Below are 15,112 nucleotides of genomic sequence, written 5' to 3' on the forward strand. Positions count from 1 at the left end.
CGCGGCAAGCTCTCCGCATCATTTCAGCTCTTCTCACTGTAGCAACTGCAGTGCATGCAGTTGAGCATGAGGAAAGAGTATCTTGAATTGATTTCTTCCATGAATCATCATCTGGACATGTTTTCTTCTTGATATTCTCGGTCAGCACCAATCGTACAGTATCATCAACAAACATGAGGTAGCCTTATTGACGAGTTACGACAAACCTCCAACCCCTGAAAACACCCCGATTTCTTCAGTTTAGCGGTCTTGTCACTGGCACTCGCAGTTGCAGCCGCCGTCTGCCCCACCATCCACAACCCTCCATGACCATGATGAACGCGCTCTGGTCGAGAAGCACCTCCTCTTCCGGCGACAGCGCAGAGAAAAGCGCCAAACCGGCCAGCGATGCAGTGAGCACCACTTCCGAACAAGTGGCCGATCTCTCGGACAGGCCAAATGCGCCAGCCCTACCAGCTCGCCCGGCCCTCCACAGAAACCAGCCTTCGGCCCCTCCTCCAGCAGCACCGTCGAACCCTCCGCCGCCAGTGCCCTCCGGTGCTGGCTCCGGCAACGCCAACAATGCGTCGGCGCAACCTCAGGACTCCCTATCTCTAGCCCAACTACGAAGGATCGTTGCCGAGTTCCCCAAGTCCGAGCCGATCGCCTACGACTATGTCTACACTGATGTGGGCCCCATCGAGGAGGAGGTGGACGAGTGGTTCCTCTATAACTTCTGGCAATGGGTGCGCCTGAACACGGCCAACCGGGCCTTTGACAGCACATGGGAAAGCATGTTCGGGGAGGATGAGACCTGGGACAGTGTCGGAGACGACGACAGGCAGAGGTTCGTGCGGAACGCCGTCCAACAGTTGCAGACGTCAACCGACAAGACGGCCCGCGGCGAGGCTATCGGCACGCTCGTGTACATAGTGTTGGGACGTTGGGCCGAGACTGTCAAGGCAGCGAGCCTGCCCAATTTTGCGGACCACAAGGTCAGGTCCGCCGCCACCAAGGAGCAGCTGGATGCCATGAAGGCAGGCGTCAAGCTGCTCGCGGAGTGTGGTGGCATTCCTCCCATGTGGGATGCGCTGAGGAAGGCCTTCGAGCCATTCTGGGCGGACGACGGAGACGTTGGCCAGATAGTGCAGGCCTATGCCGAGGAGCTGATGCATTTGATGACCATTTTGTACATCTCTTTGCAAACGACGCTAGACGACCTTGAGGATATGGCCTCGGCCCGCAAGGAACTACGTACGAGGTCCCTTTTAACACATGGCGGCGCTCTGTTAAGTTGCTAACATATGGCAGTTGCACTCAACCCGAATCTGGTTCACTTCATGTTGCATGCCACGGCAAAACTTCGATGGGACGATAGGAACATTCTCCCCCAAACCCAGGTCGGTTCAACTACCTTTGGAATCCCGGGCGCGGCCAACCAACATCGAATGCTCATGAGTTCCCAGGTTTTCCTCTTGTTCTGGAAGTCACTTCTCCTTGTTTTCGGCGGTTCCAAACACATCGCGGAGGCCAAAAAGGCTACGGCGGAAACACCTTCCGACGTTAAGGACAAGGAAATCATTACTGCTTCCCCGCTCGATTACCATGTGTTCCGGCAAGAGATCACATCCAAGTATCCGTCATATATCCCGCCCCAATGTGCCATTCCCCTCGAGGCAGAGCAGACGTCAATCCTTCCTCCGCTACCTAACCACCCAACCAGGAACAATGGACAAAACGGTATCCTTCCCGGCCCACCAAACCAGAGCGCCTCCGCCTCGATTCTCCATCAGCCGGTTCACATCGCGACTCCTGCGCCCTCCCCTCCTCCGAGCCCGGGTGTCGGTGGTAAAGGTGGTAAGAAGCAAAACTACCAGACTAACCAAAACTTTCCGTTTATGTATCCGCCCTTGGACGCCACCAGCAACAGCGCTGGCGGAAAGGGAGTTGCCGGACTACAGGACCTGTTGGTAGGCAGGAAGTGGGAGGGAAGCGATGTTCCCGCCTCCATTATCGAAGCTGGCGAACTATTCTCCACGCGAACCAGGATGACACGAGCTACCAGGCAGCTCTGGGAAGAGCGCGAGAGATTCCTCAAGTTTGAGCGTGGATGGGAAGGTGTCGATGAGGACCTCATTGACGAACTCGATCTCTCAGAACTTACACTTGAGGAGAAGGAGGAGCTGGGCTTACTGAAGGAAAGCGACAAGAAGAGAGATAAGCTCGGCCACGAAATCGACTTGGGACCACGGCCTGTGGATGATGATATCAAACATCGTCTTGAGGCCGTCGAGGAGTTCTATGTAAGTCTTGATGAGTGACTTATGCTTCTGTCTTACGGTACTTGCTGACTCTGCTACTCTTTACAGAAAGAGGCTCTCCCTCATCTGCAGTCACTAGTCATTGTGCTGCTGAAGGCGATTGTTGCTATCGCCAGCAGTCTAGTTCAGCCGCAACCTGGACAGCAAAATCCTGGTGCCCCGCAGAACAATGGGCGTGTTAGCGGAGGGCCGCCCCAGGGTCGGGGTCAAAGTAATGTCAACAATGCTGGCAACGACCCTCCCTCCCCCTCGGATGACAATGTAGATGAGGCTAGGAGCAGAGAAATTGCGGCGAAGGCCGTGACAGGCATCATGATCCTATTGTTGAAGTGGCTAAAGCTGTCTCGTAAGTAATCATGCGACCAAGACCAGCACGACCGCATCGCTGACGATCGAGTGTCCAGATATCCTCAAGTTCGAGTACTTCACACAGCTACTCTTGGACTCTAATTATCTTCCTCTAGTGCTGAAGCTGTTTGCTCTGCATGATGTGCAGCAGGTGGTTGAGAGCAAGACCGACAGGATAGAGCACAGGTGAGATTGCTTCGTCTCCTTGGCGAAGTACACTACCTCCGGAAATATCGGTTGCTAACTCATCATGACCAGTTTCTTCTACTTCTGTGGTTCCCGTGCCGGCGCAATTTCCCAGCAGGGTCTCATCAACCCAACCGCGACCGACTTCGAAGACGTTGATGTGAGCGAAGACGAAGCGGCGCCTCCCGCCATTAAGAGAAACCGTTCACCTCCTGGCGCAGAAAAGGGAGGACCACCCGACGCTTCATCCCAATTCATATCCTCGCAACCGCCCCAACAACAACAGTCAGAAAACTCGGGCGTCCCCAGCCGCCCCGAGGTCGACGAGCTCGGCTACCCCGTCAACCCGCTTCCCAAAGAGCCCATCACCGACTTCTCCCGCCGCAACTTCTTCTCCCTGATCAATTACCTGCGCGTGATGCAGAAAATCTGCAAGCACAAGGCCCACCGCAACCTCCTGCTGGTGCACTACAAGTCCTCCAACATCCTGCGCAAGTCCCTCAAGGTGCCCCAGCAGGAACTCCGCCTCTACACGCTCAAGCTCTTCAAGAACCAGGTCCCCTACTGCGGCCGCAAGTGGCGTCAGTCCAACATGCGTGTCATCACCGCTATCTACCTGCACTGCCGCCCCGAGCTGCGCGACGAGTGGCTATCGGGCTCGGATGTCGACGCCGAGGTCGAGGAGGCGCTGCCGCTCGAGCAGGCGCTCAGGAGCCTGACGCACTGGTTCAACGTGCAGCGGTATCCCGAAAGGATGGGCGCCGAGGTGACGGCGGCGATGAGGGAGGAGAGAGATTTTTTCACGAGGGAGCTGGAGAAGAGTGATTGGATGGGATGGGAGGGGATCATGGCTGGAGGAGGGATGGGGATGGATGGTGCTGGTGGTGCTGAGCCGATGATGGGGATGCCCGGAATGGGAATGGGCATGGGAATCGGTGGATTGCCCGGTATGGGAGGCATGGCGGGGATTGAGTATGCGGCTGCTGCTGCGGCGGCGCAGACGGAGCATGAGAGCTCGATGGGGTGGAGTTAGGGTTCCTTACTTGACCATGATCTTTCTGCTCTGGGCGAAATTATGCTTGAATTGAAGGAATCGGGTATAGGGCTTGATGATGCTGATACTATTATGCGTCTTGCTTCAGCACGCATCGGGACGTTGAGGGCTTTGGAGGCGTTGAGTCACATGGGGGAAGAGAGACGGGTTTGGGTAAGGGGACGAGGATGGCGGACCTTCTCCGTTAAAGATTAAATGATGTTATATAGTCAAGTGGATGCGACGAGGATGTCAATCATCCCGCAGCGTTCTCCTAACACCTTGAGGTCTCCAGCGGAACTATTGATTGGGAATTAGTTGTAACATCAGTCACACTGGTTATTGTTATGTTCGCTAATTGTTCAGAGAGCCGAGGCGGACAGGACGGACTAACTTCTGATCTGCTTTCATTGGGACTGAAAGTCCATGGCTAATGTTATTAGGCCAAGCTACATCTAATACAATGAAGAGGGGGGGGAGGGGGGGGGGGGGGGTCCTCGTAACATGAAATGGCGGTCCAGGCTGGCTGGCCCTTTCCAGCAAAAACTCGCTTTCTGTCATTGGGGGCAGGAAATACACTTTGAATCGCGATCCCTGGTCTCTTCGTTTTTTTTTAGAGATAGATCTTCAGGACGTTGTTATTGTTTTTCAAAGAAGGGGTATATCGGAGAACATCAGTAGTAAAATGGCAACAACAATGACACAAGAAAAGACCAAAGGCCCAGTTATCTGTTTGAATCTAGTTTTTTTTTTTTTTCTTATTGCTTCTTTCTTTCTTTCTTCTCTGCTGGGGTATCCAAGATATTGATTATTCACCACGTAATACTCGTTTTCCTTGTCTTCAAATCCATCTGACCGTTTCGCAACCCTCTCGTGCCAAGCTGGACCGTAGCCGTCCGCTTGTGCAAGTCAAACTCCACCGCCCTCACCATCACGCGCCGTTCCTCCGGGATGATGACCTTTGGCGGCGGCGGCGCAAACTGCCGCTGCTGCTGCTGCTGCTGCTGCTGCTGCTGCTGTTGTGTTGGCCAAATGTAGTGAGTTCTGCTCCCGGACGCCGTAGTGTTGGTGCTGGTGCTGGAAGTGGAACTCCCCGTCCGCCTTCCCCATCTCGTTGGCGCAATCCCATTCGCACTCCCGTTACTATCAGACCGGACCACTCCGGATTTGCTTCCACTTGCTGCACCGTCCATGGTGTCCACCACGGCAGACTCATCCATAGTCATAGACATGGGCATGGACATGGACATCTGCGAATAGCTTGCCACGGGACTGCTACCTGGCGTGACGATCATGCTGAAATCATCCGACTCCTCAATCTCCGTGATCCACATGCCGATCCTCGCCGTCAGCTCGCTATCCCACATGGCCTCTCTCCGAGCACTACTGCGGAGGAGCTGGATAGCTTGCCTTCGAATCACCGGGTCGCGGCACTTGGTCGCTACCACGAACAGCGGCGGCACTATCCCGAGGTCGGCACTGAAGCTCGGCTTGATATGCCGGGCCGCATACTCATTATGCCCACCAAACATGTCTCGCGCTCGCTCGTAGCTGGTATTGTGGCCATGGCCGTGCCGGCAGAAATCCGGATCGGGGCAGCGCTTGGCGGCTGCCCGCCGCTCTTCGTCGCCTACTACTTCCAGGGCTAGGTCGACAATGGTCTTGAAGTAGCTGTTGAAGTTGTCAAACTGCATCTCACTGGCGTTGAAGGTCATGAGAAAAAGGATCAAAGCCATGATCTGGAACATTTTCAGGACGGCGATGGCGGCCTTTTCCTGGGTGGTCACGCTGGGGGCTGTCCGCGACTGGAGGATGGGCTCGAAGGCTTCCGACCAGGCGTCGAGATCCTGCTTGAAGCCGAGGCCGTACCGCTTGAGATTCGGTGGTAAAAGCCCCATGGGACCGTTCGGGACGTGCTTGAACATGGTCTCGGTGAACTTGAATATGCGCTCGCATAGCTTGTCCCACGCGACACGAGCTTCTATGACGGAAGCGAAGCGGTCTGGGATGGGATCTGGGAACTGAGAGCCGGGAGAGCTAACATCGGAAGCTGGGGATGAAGGGTCCTGCTCGATCGGTGTCAAGCGCACAACGTAAGGCTGGGGGAAGTGGAAAGCCATGTCGTAGGACTTGGCTTGGATTGCCAACCTGGTGAACATCTGGATCAGCTCGTCTTCCACGGGCTCGCCCGGCTGGGTGATGAAGGCCCGCCTCCTTTCGGCCCGCAGCTTCTCGAGCAATTGAAGTCCTGTCTGGATCTGGAAAATGGCCTGTTTGTGGTCGCCAACGAACGAGTCGAAGCATGCTAGCAGCACGCTTGCCATCAGTCTCGTCCGGTTAGACATGGGATCTGCCGTATTGATGAGCGAGCGGATGGCCTCATGGTATTGCTCCAGAGCCATTCGGAAATGCGTCATGGCAAGGTCGGTGGGGTCTCGATCGCTGGCTGGTGAGCCCGGCGGCGACTCACTCGTCTTCTCTAAAGTCTTGTACAGGGCACCTAATGCCACGACGGCGTGGCGGATCGTCGGCTCGAAGTGGCATTCTTGTAGGACAGTTCGCGACCAGAAACCAGAATCGAAGAATCCCGAAAGCTCGTTGGCAGTATGTTCGCGGAACAACTGGAAATACAAGCCCTCCCTGTCGGTAAATGGCACATTCGCGGCCGGCGATCGGTGGAGTGTTACGGCGGTGGCGGCAGACTCTCGTGGTGTTTGCGGAGGTGTGTGTCGTCTTTGGTACTTGGTCACTCGGCGTGGGGCAAGTTGGATGGGCGCATCACGGCCAGGAAGAGGTGTGGGTGGTGCCGGTCCTGGTTTCGGCGCAATCTTGATTACTTCGGATGGCCTCGCGCTCCGGGGCGGAGGTGGGTAGCCTGTGCAGACCTTCCTGGAACGAACACAGTTGGAACACGCCGGCCGCTTTTCATCGCATTTAATTCTCCGCAACCTGGCCGTGAAGGGCTTGTTAGCATCTTGTTCATGCTTTCAAGGTACCAATCTGCATGCACTTATGCATCAATTTTCTGCGCCCGCAAGGCACTGTACGTACTTGCAGTTGCTGCAACCCGTCTTGACTTTTGGCTTGCTTGTCCTCGCCCGCTTTGGCCTTTGTGAAGCGTCAACTGCTGTGTCGTTCATAGCTGATATTGCGATCATGTCGGATGAAAGACTAGAGAATTGAGGAGAGTGGCCAAGTTCTGGTGATGATGACATGAAGCCGGCGTTTACTCGTCGATCTCTCGAAGTTGATTGGCGCTATTCGATTTCGGTCTGGGGGTTAACGCATGTGTCAAGTAACGGCATCGCAGTCGTTCAAGACTCGAAGAAATAGACCGGATTCGTCCCCGTGTATATGTATCGGACCGCCGCGCGCAAACAGTAGGTAAGGATGTGTATGTAGTCTATGTCGTCGAATTCGGGATGAAGTGGAACTGCTGGCGATCAGACGCACGTACGAACTAACAACGACGGGATGGATCTGGCTTGTTAGTAGCTGGTAGCAAGCAGCCAGCAGCGAGGTGATACGCCGACGTCGGTGTCACTCTTGCAAGATTTGTGTGTGGAAGAAACGGAAACAAACAAGAGAGAGGCCAGGATGGGAGCAGCTGTGGCGGATCCCGGACTTCTTAAAGACACCCTCATCGGCCATGTCTGGGAGTGTCCGAGGACGGGACGAGAAGGGTCAGATCAAGGGGGGGAAGAGCTTCTTACACGTAGTGTAGTGTAAGTAGTGTACTACACCTCTCTGCTGGGATACAACTTGTTAGCGTGGTTTGTCAAGGTGGCAATGAACCTTCGATTTAGGCACATGAAATAGCCAGTTCGTCATCAGCCCGCCCCCTGTTTCTTGTAGTGCTCCCGTACCTAGCTAGCAAGTAACGTCCTAGCAGATGTGTAGTCTACACGTGTGGTTCGTCCTGTGCTACGCTACTGTAATGACCAGGGGTGACATGCGCTACCATATGCAGGCCGCCATTCCGCCACGCTGCCCTACCCATTTGACCCATGCTTTATTAAACGGGTCTGTAAGAGGCATGTAACGGTAACGAACTATGTGCTGTAAGTATTCTCGTGCGAAACAATATAAAAATTCGAATCCGTATAGGGACGCCAAGATAGGAAACAAGTCCCTCACGACTCTCGCTTAAGAGAGAGATGAATGAGTCTCCAAAAGCCAATGTGTAATGATATGAGATATTCTTGGATTTGGGCGAGGAGCGTGTGTTGAGAGAAGCCATCCCAATGGGGGAAAACCTGGAGATGGGAAATGGGGTAAGTAGGTACATGATGCCTCCCTCCATCAGATCCCAAGATACTACTGAATGGATGGTGTTCACCCCGCGTTTCTTTTTTGATGGAGATCTCTTGGTGGGATTGAAGGCAAGGCAAGCAAAGCAAGACAAAGCAAAAAGGCAGATAATCATCATTTGCTCACAGGGAGCACGGAAAGAAATTCATAGGGTCACCGCTTCTGTTTGGCTTGTGGAACATGGGGTGCCACACGGCTGCAAGGTTGCCTCTGTGAGGGACAAGGATCTCACCGGGCTGTGTGCCGGTAGGCGGAGGCTAGCTAGTCCGGCCGCGCGCATTGGCTGCCCCGGCTTTCGAAATCATGTGCCGGCGTCTTCACTGCCATTCTCAGCACAACAAACACATGACGGCATGTTCGTGTCTTGCCAACTTGTTATCTCAACATCTAGCGCCCTGGAAGCCGCGCATGAGGAGTGTCGGCTGCTAGGGAAAGCAAGCCTTTCACGGGGCCACAGGATGTTTAAATCCGGCCGGAGCTTATCCGACTGCACTATAACCGACTTTTGTCCGAGTTTCCCCTAGGAATCGCACCTTTGCGCAACAAAGGGCAGCATGATAGTAACCGCGATGTGGCGGCAAAGGCTTGGATAACAGTTACAACGCAAGTCCGACAACGACCACGAGTTACCCCGGCATGTCTGTGTTACGAGAACCACCCATGGCTTGAGCTGATGAAGATCGACACATACAAGCATGGACAGACATTGCGCAAAATTGTGATGCGGTTTTGACGGTGACAGGCCGGAAGACTAGGGACACCACGGAATGACGGCGTAAGTAAAGAGGACCATGATGAATGACATCGATGGACGCTGTTGGGTGTGGGGGGTTGAAGAGTCGGTGATCCACTGATGATATGAATTCCGGCCGGCGTCGGCTCTGCCCTCCAGTCCAGCCCTACGACCCACAGGCGGCGGTGCGGCTTGGTTGGCTCGGATGAGCTCACTCATCGTGATGATTGGGCCATGACCTGGCTTGCTGCGCATTCTCAAGACAACAACGCATGTACGAACGGCACCCAGTCAGTCCCATTAACCCAAGAGGACGGACAGAGAATGTAGGTACATCGACTGCATACCCTTTCCCATGGAACAGGCTCTCAATGGCTAGCATCAGACCCTTCCCCCGTTGACTTGCAGTTCCTCATCAGCCCCAAGTTCAGGGTGATCGGTTCCCCGAAGGAATGGGTGGCCTCGCTAGGTGCGGCCGGGGGGCGTAGGCGAAGTGCACATTCCTGCGCAGTCTGACTTCTCACCAATGAAGAGCGAAGAGAGCAGGTGTCGATGGCTTCAGAAAGACAGACGTCAAAACCTCGATGATCTTGCGGCGAAGCTAGGACCCGTGCCATGTCTCCAGCACGACCAATCAACGAGCTTCCTCATATCTTCTGGCCTGGTCTTGACGCCCCAGTTTTCCAAGGCTTCGTCTGGGATTGTGCCTCCAATGATTTCCAGCTTCAGATGCCGAGCGATTGGCGGGGGTGTTAAATTGGCGGTATCTCGCAATCGAAGACGCTTATCTTGACAAAGGGCTCGGCAGGAAAGCAAGGCGGTAGATAGTTTCGACTGATCTCGAGCATCGTCGCCGCCGGGCTGCTTGCGTCGTGCTATCGAGCTTCTATGCAGGGTATCTGCTGGCGAGTTTCTCTTGAATGTGGGAAACTGGCCAGAATTGGCCAGAGCGGAGCCGAGCTGCGGCCGGTCACGGTGCGGGCAGCGGCCGGGAGCCGAGGTTTGTTTGCCAACAACCCCGTACCTGATACAGGGGGAAAGACAGCCATGAGGTCCACGAAGCTGGCTTGCATGTTTCGCCGTGCAGTCGAAATTGTCACTGCCGTAGTATGCCCGCCGGTTTCATCTTGATTGACATTTGATCCTCGGCAGTCATCAACCCGCTTGTCGTTGTTCCGGGCGTTTATATGAACCCGTACAGAGAGGCTCGTCGGGCCGGTGCATTGATCTCGAATAAACCAAAAAATCATGAAGCGCTAGTAAGAACATGTCCCAGTTCGCTGACAGCGAGGTCTGGGGCTACCGATGAGAAAGTCGGACATCTTCCCGTCTGGGGATTTTTGACTAGCCGCGCGGGCGAGGGGAGAAAAAGATAGGTTCCGCTGCGTCCTGTTTTGCTGGCTTACATCCCGCTGAGTAGTGCACTAAAATTCCAGTACGGGAGCTTGGCCCGAGCAGAACGCTGTCGGGAACTCCGAATGCCAATCGATCGTACCATCATACGAAAAGAAACGGTCAACTATTTTGCTAGTGTAGTGAGGTGACGGCTTGAATTCACTGGGGCCAAATGAAAAGCCGATGTTTGTATGAACCAAGCTTCTTGTTGTTGTCAGAATGGGGAGCAACTCAGGTCCTTCGTTTGGCTGCAAGGCAGTTTCAAGTTTTCCAGAGAGTTGTGATTCGTTCGACTAATGTACAACCGTTGATGGTGTTGCAAAGAAAGTGGCGGCCCAGACTCTTCCCCTCGTCGTCAAGAATGTGGGGTCGTTCGGTTATCAGTGCCCCTGATTGATTTCCAGATCTCATCCTTACATTGAACAAGATCGCCCATGATTGTTGATTGATATGTGCCTCCATGTTTTTTGTTTGATTAGCTCCAGCGTGATATCGAAATGAGCGGGATTTGGGAAAATTTGTCATGGCTGACCACCTCTACTCTTTACCCTTGGCTACCATCCGGCGTACCTTTGTAACAGTGCTAAGAGCAGCCCTGTGACAATATCCACCAAATCGCTGTTGTTCGTTCCGCTTGCAGCGAGTGGAATCTTGACAGCAACGGGCAGTCTTGTTTACATACATATCAAGATCCTCAACCCCGATATCTAGACGACAATCCTCGAGACAATTCATCCCCAAAAAGGTCCGGTCAGCCTTGCGAGGCATACTCGGACGTGTTCATGTCCCCAGGCCATTTTCATCGGGATCCCCGAGCCCGGTCCCTACCTCCAGGCGCATGTGGTCCCCAGCTCCCGGCCACCCGCCGTGTGGAATCGATCAAGTGTGGAGTCGAAACAGGCTTAGCACAGTGGCTTGGGGTCACTACTGTACATACTGCACTAGTGTAGTGTACGGGCAGGTACGTACAGTAGCGTAAGAATCTACCCTCTGTTACAAGCCAAGACCGGGACATTTCACTGGCAATGAAGTGTTTCTGTAAAGTTTCCGTTACGTTAGGTAGGAAATCGCGGATTTCAGTGCCGACTAGGATCCATTCTGTTACGCAACTCTTCCTCAACACCAAGAAATCCAAGCCACAATATCGGGGTCAATATATTGAAAAAAAAAAAAAACAGTCGGTCACAAAAACAAGACTTCGGGCCATATCCTTGGGCCAAGGAAAAAACATTGAAGGTTCATCGCGGGATCATTTCCGCATCGCATCGCGGAACTTGTTCCACTCGATACGGGGTATGGTCCAGCTTTCATCATCGCTCATACAACACCCAGAAGAGATATCGAAATTGCTCCGGCATAAGCCCGTAATAAGCTACGCAGTAAAGGCCCGGCCAACCTGCCGGCCGTAAACATCATGCCGGCTCCCACCCTAGCAGACATTGTCTTCTCGGAGCAAGCCAACCACAACTTCTCCAAGATCCTGGGAGATCTCAAGAAGTCGAACCTCTCCATCACGAATCGGCTCAAGTCCATACAGCACGATGCGGCCTTCGTGCACGAGGTAGCTGGTGTTCTCGGCCTTCCGCTCGTGGCTAATGAGCGATGCGGCAGCTGGTATATTGATCCCCAACTGAAGAGGTCGTCGGCTTACTTTAAGAGCACCGATGGGCACACGGGCCAGTGGAAGTTTAGCACGAGGAGGCTGAACTTTCATCTTTTGGAGGTCATTGGGCGGAATGATGGGTTTGTACACCCTGCGTATATCTTGTTGTTGCTGTGCAAGTTTTCGCTTCTCTTACACTAACAATCATGTCATGACCACCACCACAGATGCATCATCGTGGACTCAACCCGGCGAGGCAAGCGTAAGTATCCAATAAACTAAAACCTCCATATACCAACAAGCGAACCCCCAGGACTGACCGCTTATCCAGGCATGCCCGACGCCCTCAGCAAGACAATCCCAATCTGGTGCACCGTCCTTAACCAGGCCCTCTTCCCCTCCCACCCCCAATCCCACACCCTCCACGTCCCCCCCACTGTAGTCTCCTCCTCCGAGCACTCTCAAATGTCCTCCCGCCTTCCCTTCTTCCTCAACTCCCTCCTCGCTCTCCAACCCGATATCCCCTCCCTCCGCCAAAACATCCAGAAACCCCTCCGCCCCCTCTGGGTGACCCCAGACGACGAACTAACTCCCGAGATGGTCGATGAAATCAAACTCTCCTTCCACCCCGTCGTCTGCTGCACCAGTTCCCGCCGGGTGGTAGGTACGGAGATGAGTGAAGAAGGGTATATCCAGGGCGCGGGTGATGACACAGAGAACTGGGCGCACGGACTGACGGCGCCGCTGTTTTGGGCGAACCAGAGACAGCTGTTGGAGACGCCGGAGGGGGATTTACCGGGCTTGATAGAGATGCTGGTTGGGAATTCGGAGGCGGGCGGACAAGCGGTGGGGGAACTGAAGAGGGTTGCCCCGAGGCTGTTGGTGGGTGCGTTATCGGCTGAGGAGAAGGCGCTGACTTCTTCTTCCCAAGAAAACATTTGCGTGGTTAGTCTCGTGCCGAAGACGACGGAAAAGGAGACGTGGGAGAAGTCGAAGAGGCATATGGAGGTTGGGCTGGGGAAGAGCAAGACTGCGAGCCGGTTCTTGAGAGAGGCACTGCCGAGTATTTGCGACTTTGTCTCGCGGTTCCTGCAAGAATGCGCTGATGCCGATGCCGAGATGGGCACGGGCACGGGCAAAGGCGCAAACAAAGAGATTGTCTTGTTGTGCGAGTCTGGTAGGGACTTGTCGGTTGGAGTAGCACTGGCTCTTTACTGCTGGTGCTTCGTCGACTCGGCTGGGACCGTCAGGTCTGCAGCGGACCAGGGGCAGAATCACAATAAGGCTTCCATTCGGGTGAAGCTGGGTCATATCATGACAGCATTTCCCGATGCCAACCCGAGCAGGGCAACTCTTCAGAGCGTAAACAGTTTCCTGATGGACTGGCGGAACTGAAAGGAATTTGTTCTAATTGAATGCAAAACCAAGAAAACACGATGGATATCATCTAAAAACGCCCTCTAAAAGTCACCCTTCTCGATCGCCGCCAAGTACCCCTCAAACTGGTTCCAGTCCCTCATGATGATAGAAGCACCCGCTTGTGCCAGGACCTTCTCCATCTTAAGTCGTTCCTCGGCCTTGTAGGGTCCAACATAACCAATGACCTTGATGCCCGCCCTCGCCGCGCTTAGCGTCCCGCTCTTGCTGTCCTCGATCGCCAGGCACTCCTCCGCCTTCTTTCCCAGCTCCTTGAGCGCGTGCAGGTAGATGGCCGGATCGGGCTTGCTCGTCGGCGGCTTCAGACTCGTGGCCGCGCTGAACACTCGGTCGCCAAAGTACTTGTCCTGGCCGACCTTTTCAATGCTGGCCTTGACGCGGCGCAGCGCCGAGCTGCTCACAACCGCGAGCTCGTACTTGCCCTCGGCCGCCAGGCGCTCGAGCACGCCGTCGACATTGGGGCAGGGCGAGAGCTTTTCCTGGATCTTGGCGATCACCACGTCCTCCTCCTTCTTCACGTACATCTCCAACTCCTCATCGGTGAGCGGGAAGCCGTACCGCTCCTGCAGCGAGCGCAGCATGCCCCGGAAGTTCTGGCCAACAAACTCAACGATGAGCGATTCGCCCGTGAAAGGCTTTTCGAGCGGGATGTTTTTGGTGGCGGCGATCTGGTTGATCAGGTCGGCGCAGCCTTCGAAGGCAACCTCCTCCGAGAGGACGAGGGTGTTGTCGCAGTCAAAGAGGAGGGTGTTGATCTGCGTAACGGACTAACTGTTAGAGATCATTCGTACAAATCTATTTGGTCTGGGGGGATGTCTCTTGCCTTGCCCATTTTGACTGATTGGTAGTTGATCGTTTGCGTTGGGTACTGAAAGTGTCTTTAGATGATGACGTCGCTAGCGTTCTTCGGCCGTGATCTCCAAGAGTTCTCGGTTAAGACAAGCAGCCGAAAGGATGATCGTGATGAGCAAATGGGTATCACGTAAACACGAAGCAAGTTAAGCTATGAGCAAAAGTCGTGTACAGCAAGAGTGAAGGCACGTCTGCGAAGAGGCGAGGATAGAGAGCGAGGGTGAGTGCGTTAGGTTAGAGGTGGAAATAATAGCCGTTTCGTTGGGAGAAGAGAGGATAAGAGGATGAAGGAGTAAATGGTGAGAGGAAGGAAAGAGCGGGAGAAAGAAGCTTGAAGTACCTACCTACGTAAGGTAAGCGAGAAAGAACTACCTCTAGTGTACTTACTGAATCCCTAACATGTGGATATTACCTACTTCCCGGTCTCCTTTCCTAACCCACTACATATGCCAAAGTCCAAGGCACAGAACAATAACAAAAAGGAAGGACCCCTGGGACCAATGGGCAGGACAGGACAGGACGGACTCGTGCATCGCCGGTCTTGACCACGGTTACGAGGTCCGTTCCTGAAACTCCACCTCACCACATCACACATCACTGCCGCGCTCGGCGCTCGGGGACCACACTGACAAACCACCAAACTGCTGAACCTTCGAGACGGGATTCGATCGATCTTCTCGATCACTTTCTGAATGTTGCTCTGACCCCTCACATCACCCTGAGCACCTAGCACCCCCTCTCGTACACCTTTCTTTTCCTGAAGAAACGTGCAGACGGATGCCTTCTCCAGACAGGATGTTGATCGGCGTCAGAGTAGTGGTAGTGGGGCCCCCGGTGATGTCATTGGACAGAAGCCCCCACCGTGACATAGAGCGGGGTCCAGGAAGTACGCTAAGGGAATTCTAACTTGTTAA

At 54.3% G+C, this 15,112-nt stretch overlaps 5 protein-coding genes across 5 annotated transcripts; 3 read left to right on the forward strand and 2 right to left on the reverse strand.

Annotated features, from left to right (window-relative positions):
* The first annotated feature begins 38 nt into the window (after window positions 1–38).
* Window positions 39–4,340, forward strand: B0T23DRAFT_349310 (protein required for hyphal anastomosis). Its single transcript, XM_062836035.1, has 5 exons — window positions 39–1,233; window positions 1,291–2,282; window positions 2,349–2,646; window positions 2,705–2,834; window positions 2,907–4,340. Exons 1-5 carry the CDS (start codon window positions 306–308, stop codon window positions 3,865–3,867), a joined length of 3,309 nt encoding a protein of 1,102 aa, XP_062696885.1. The 5' UTR covers window positions 39–305; the 3' UTR covers window positions 3,868–4,340.
* Window positions 4,341–4,353: 13 nt separating this feature from the next.
* B0T23DRAFT_369531 (uncharacterized protein) lies at window positions 4,354–7,567 on the reverse strand. The gene is made up of 2 exons (XM_062836522.1): window positions 6,919–7,567; window positions 4,354–6,816 (listed from the first exon to the last, which is right to left on the reverse strand). The coding sequence occupies exons 1-2, from the start codon at window positions 7,080–7,082 to the stop codon at window positions 4,680–4,682; spliced, it is 2,301 nt and encodes a 766-aa protein (XP_062696886.1). The 5' UTR covers window positions 7,083–7,567; the 3' UTR covers window positions 4,354–4,679.
* On the forward strand, window positions 7,517–8,017 carry B0T23DRAFT_400891 (uncharacterized protein; the record flags this gene model as incomplete). Its single annotated transcript, XM_062838535.1, has 3 exons — window positions 7,517–7,587; window positions 7,813–7,890; window positions 7,975–8,017. 3 exons carry the CDS (start codon window positions 7,517–7,519, stop codon window positions 8,015–8,017), a joined length of 192 nt encoding a protein of 63 aa, XP_062696887.1.
* Window positions 8,018–11,397: 3,380 nt separating this feature from the next.
* Window positions 11,398–13,337, forward strand: B0T23DRAFT_12658 (tRNA A64-2'-O-ribosylphosphate transferase). The gene is made up of 3 exons (XM_062832122.1): window positions 11,398–12,049; window positions 12,137–12,171; window positions 12,241–13,337. Exons 1-3 carry the CDS (start codon window positions 11,721–11,723, stop codon window positions 13,302–13,304), a joined length of 1,428 nt encoding a protein of 475 aa, XP_062696888.1. The 5' UTR covers window positions 11,398–11,720; the 3' UTR covers window positions 13,305–13,337.
* On the reverse strand, window positions 13,337–14,317 carry B0T23DRAFT_12688 (HAD-like domain-containing protein). The gene is made up of 2 exons (XM_062832126.1): window positions 14,170–14,317; window positions 13,337–14,101 (listed from the first exon to the last, which is right to left on the reverse strand). The coding sequence occupies exons 1-2, from the start codon at window positions 14,176–14,178 to the stop codon at window positions 13,370–13,372; spliced, it is 741 nt and encodes a 246-aa protein (XP_062696889.1). The 5' UTR covers window positions 14,179–14,317; the 3' UTR covers window positions 13,337–13,369.
* Window positions 14,318–15,112: the final 795 nt, after the last annotated feature.

This window comes from Neurospora hispaniola, assembly GCF_033458365.1.
Source record: "Neurospora hispaniola strain FGSC 10403 chromosome Unknown B0T23scaffold_1, whole genome shotgun sequence".
In the NCBI taxonomy this organism is placed as follows: Eukaryota; Fungi; Ascomycota; class Sordariomycetes; order Sordariales; family Sordariaceae; genus Neurospora; species Neurospora hispaniola.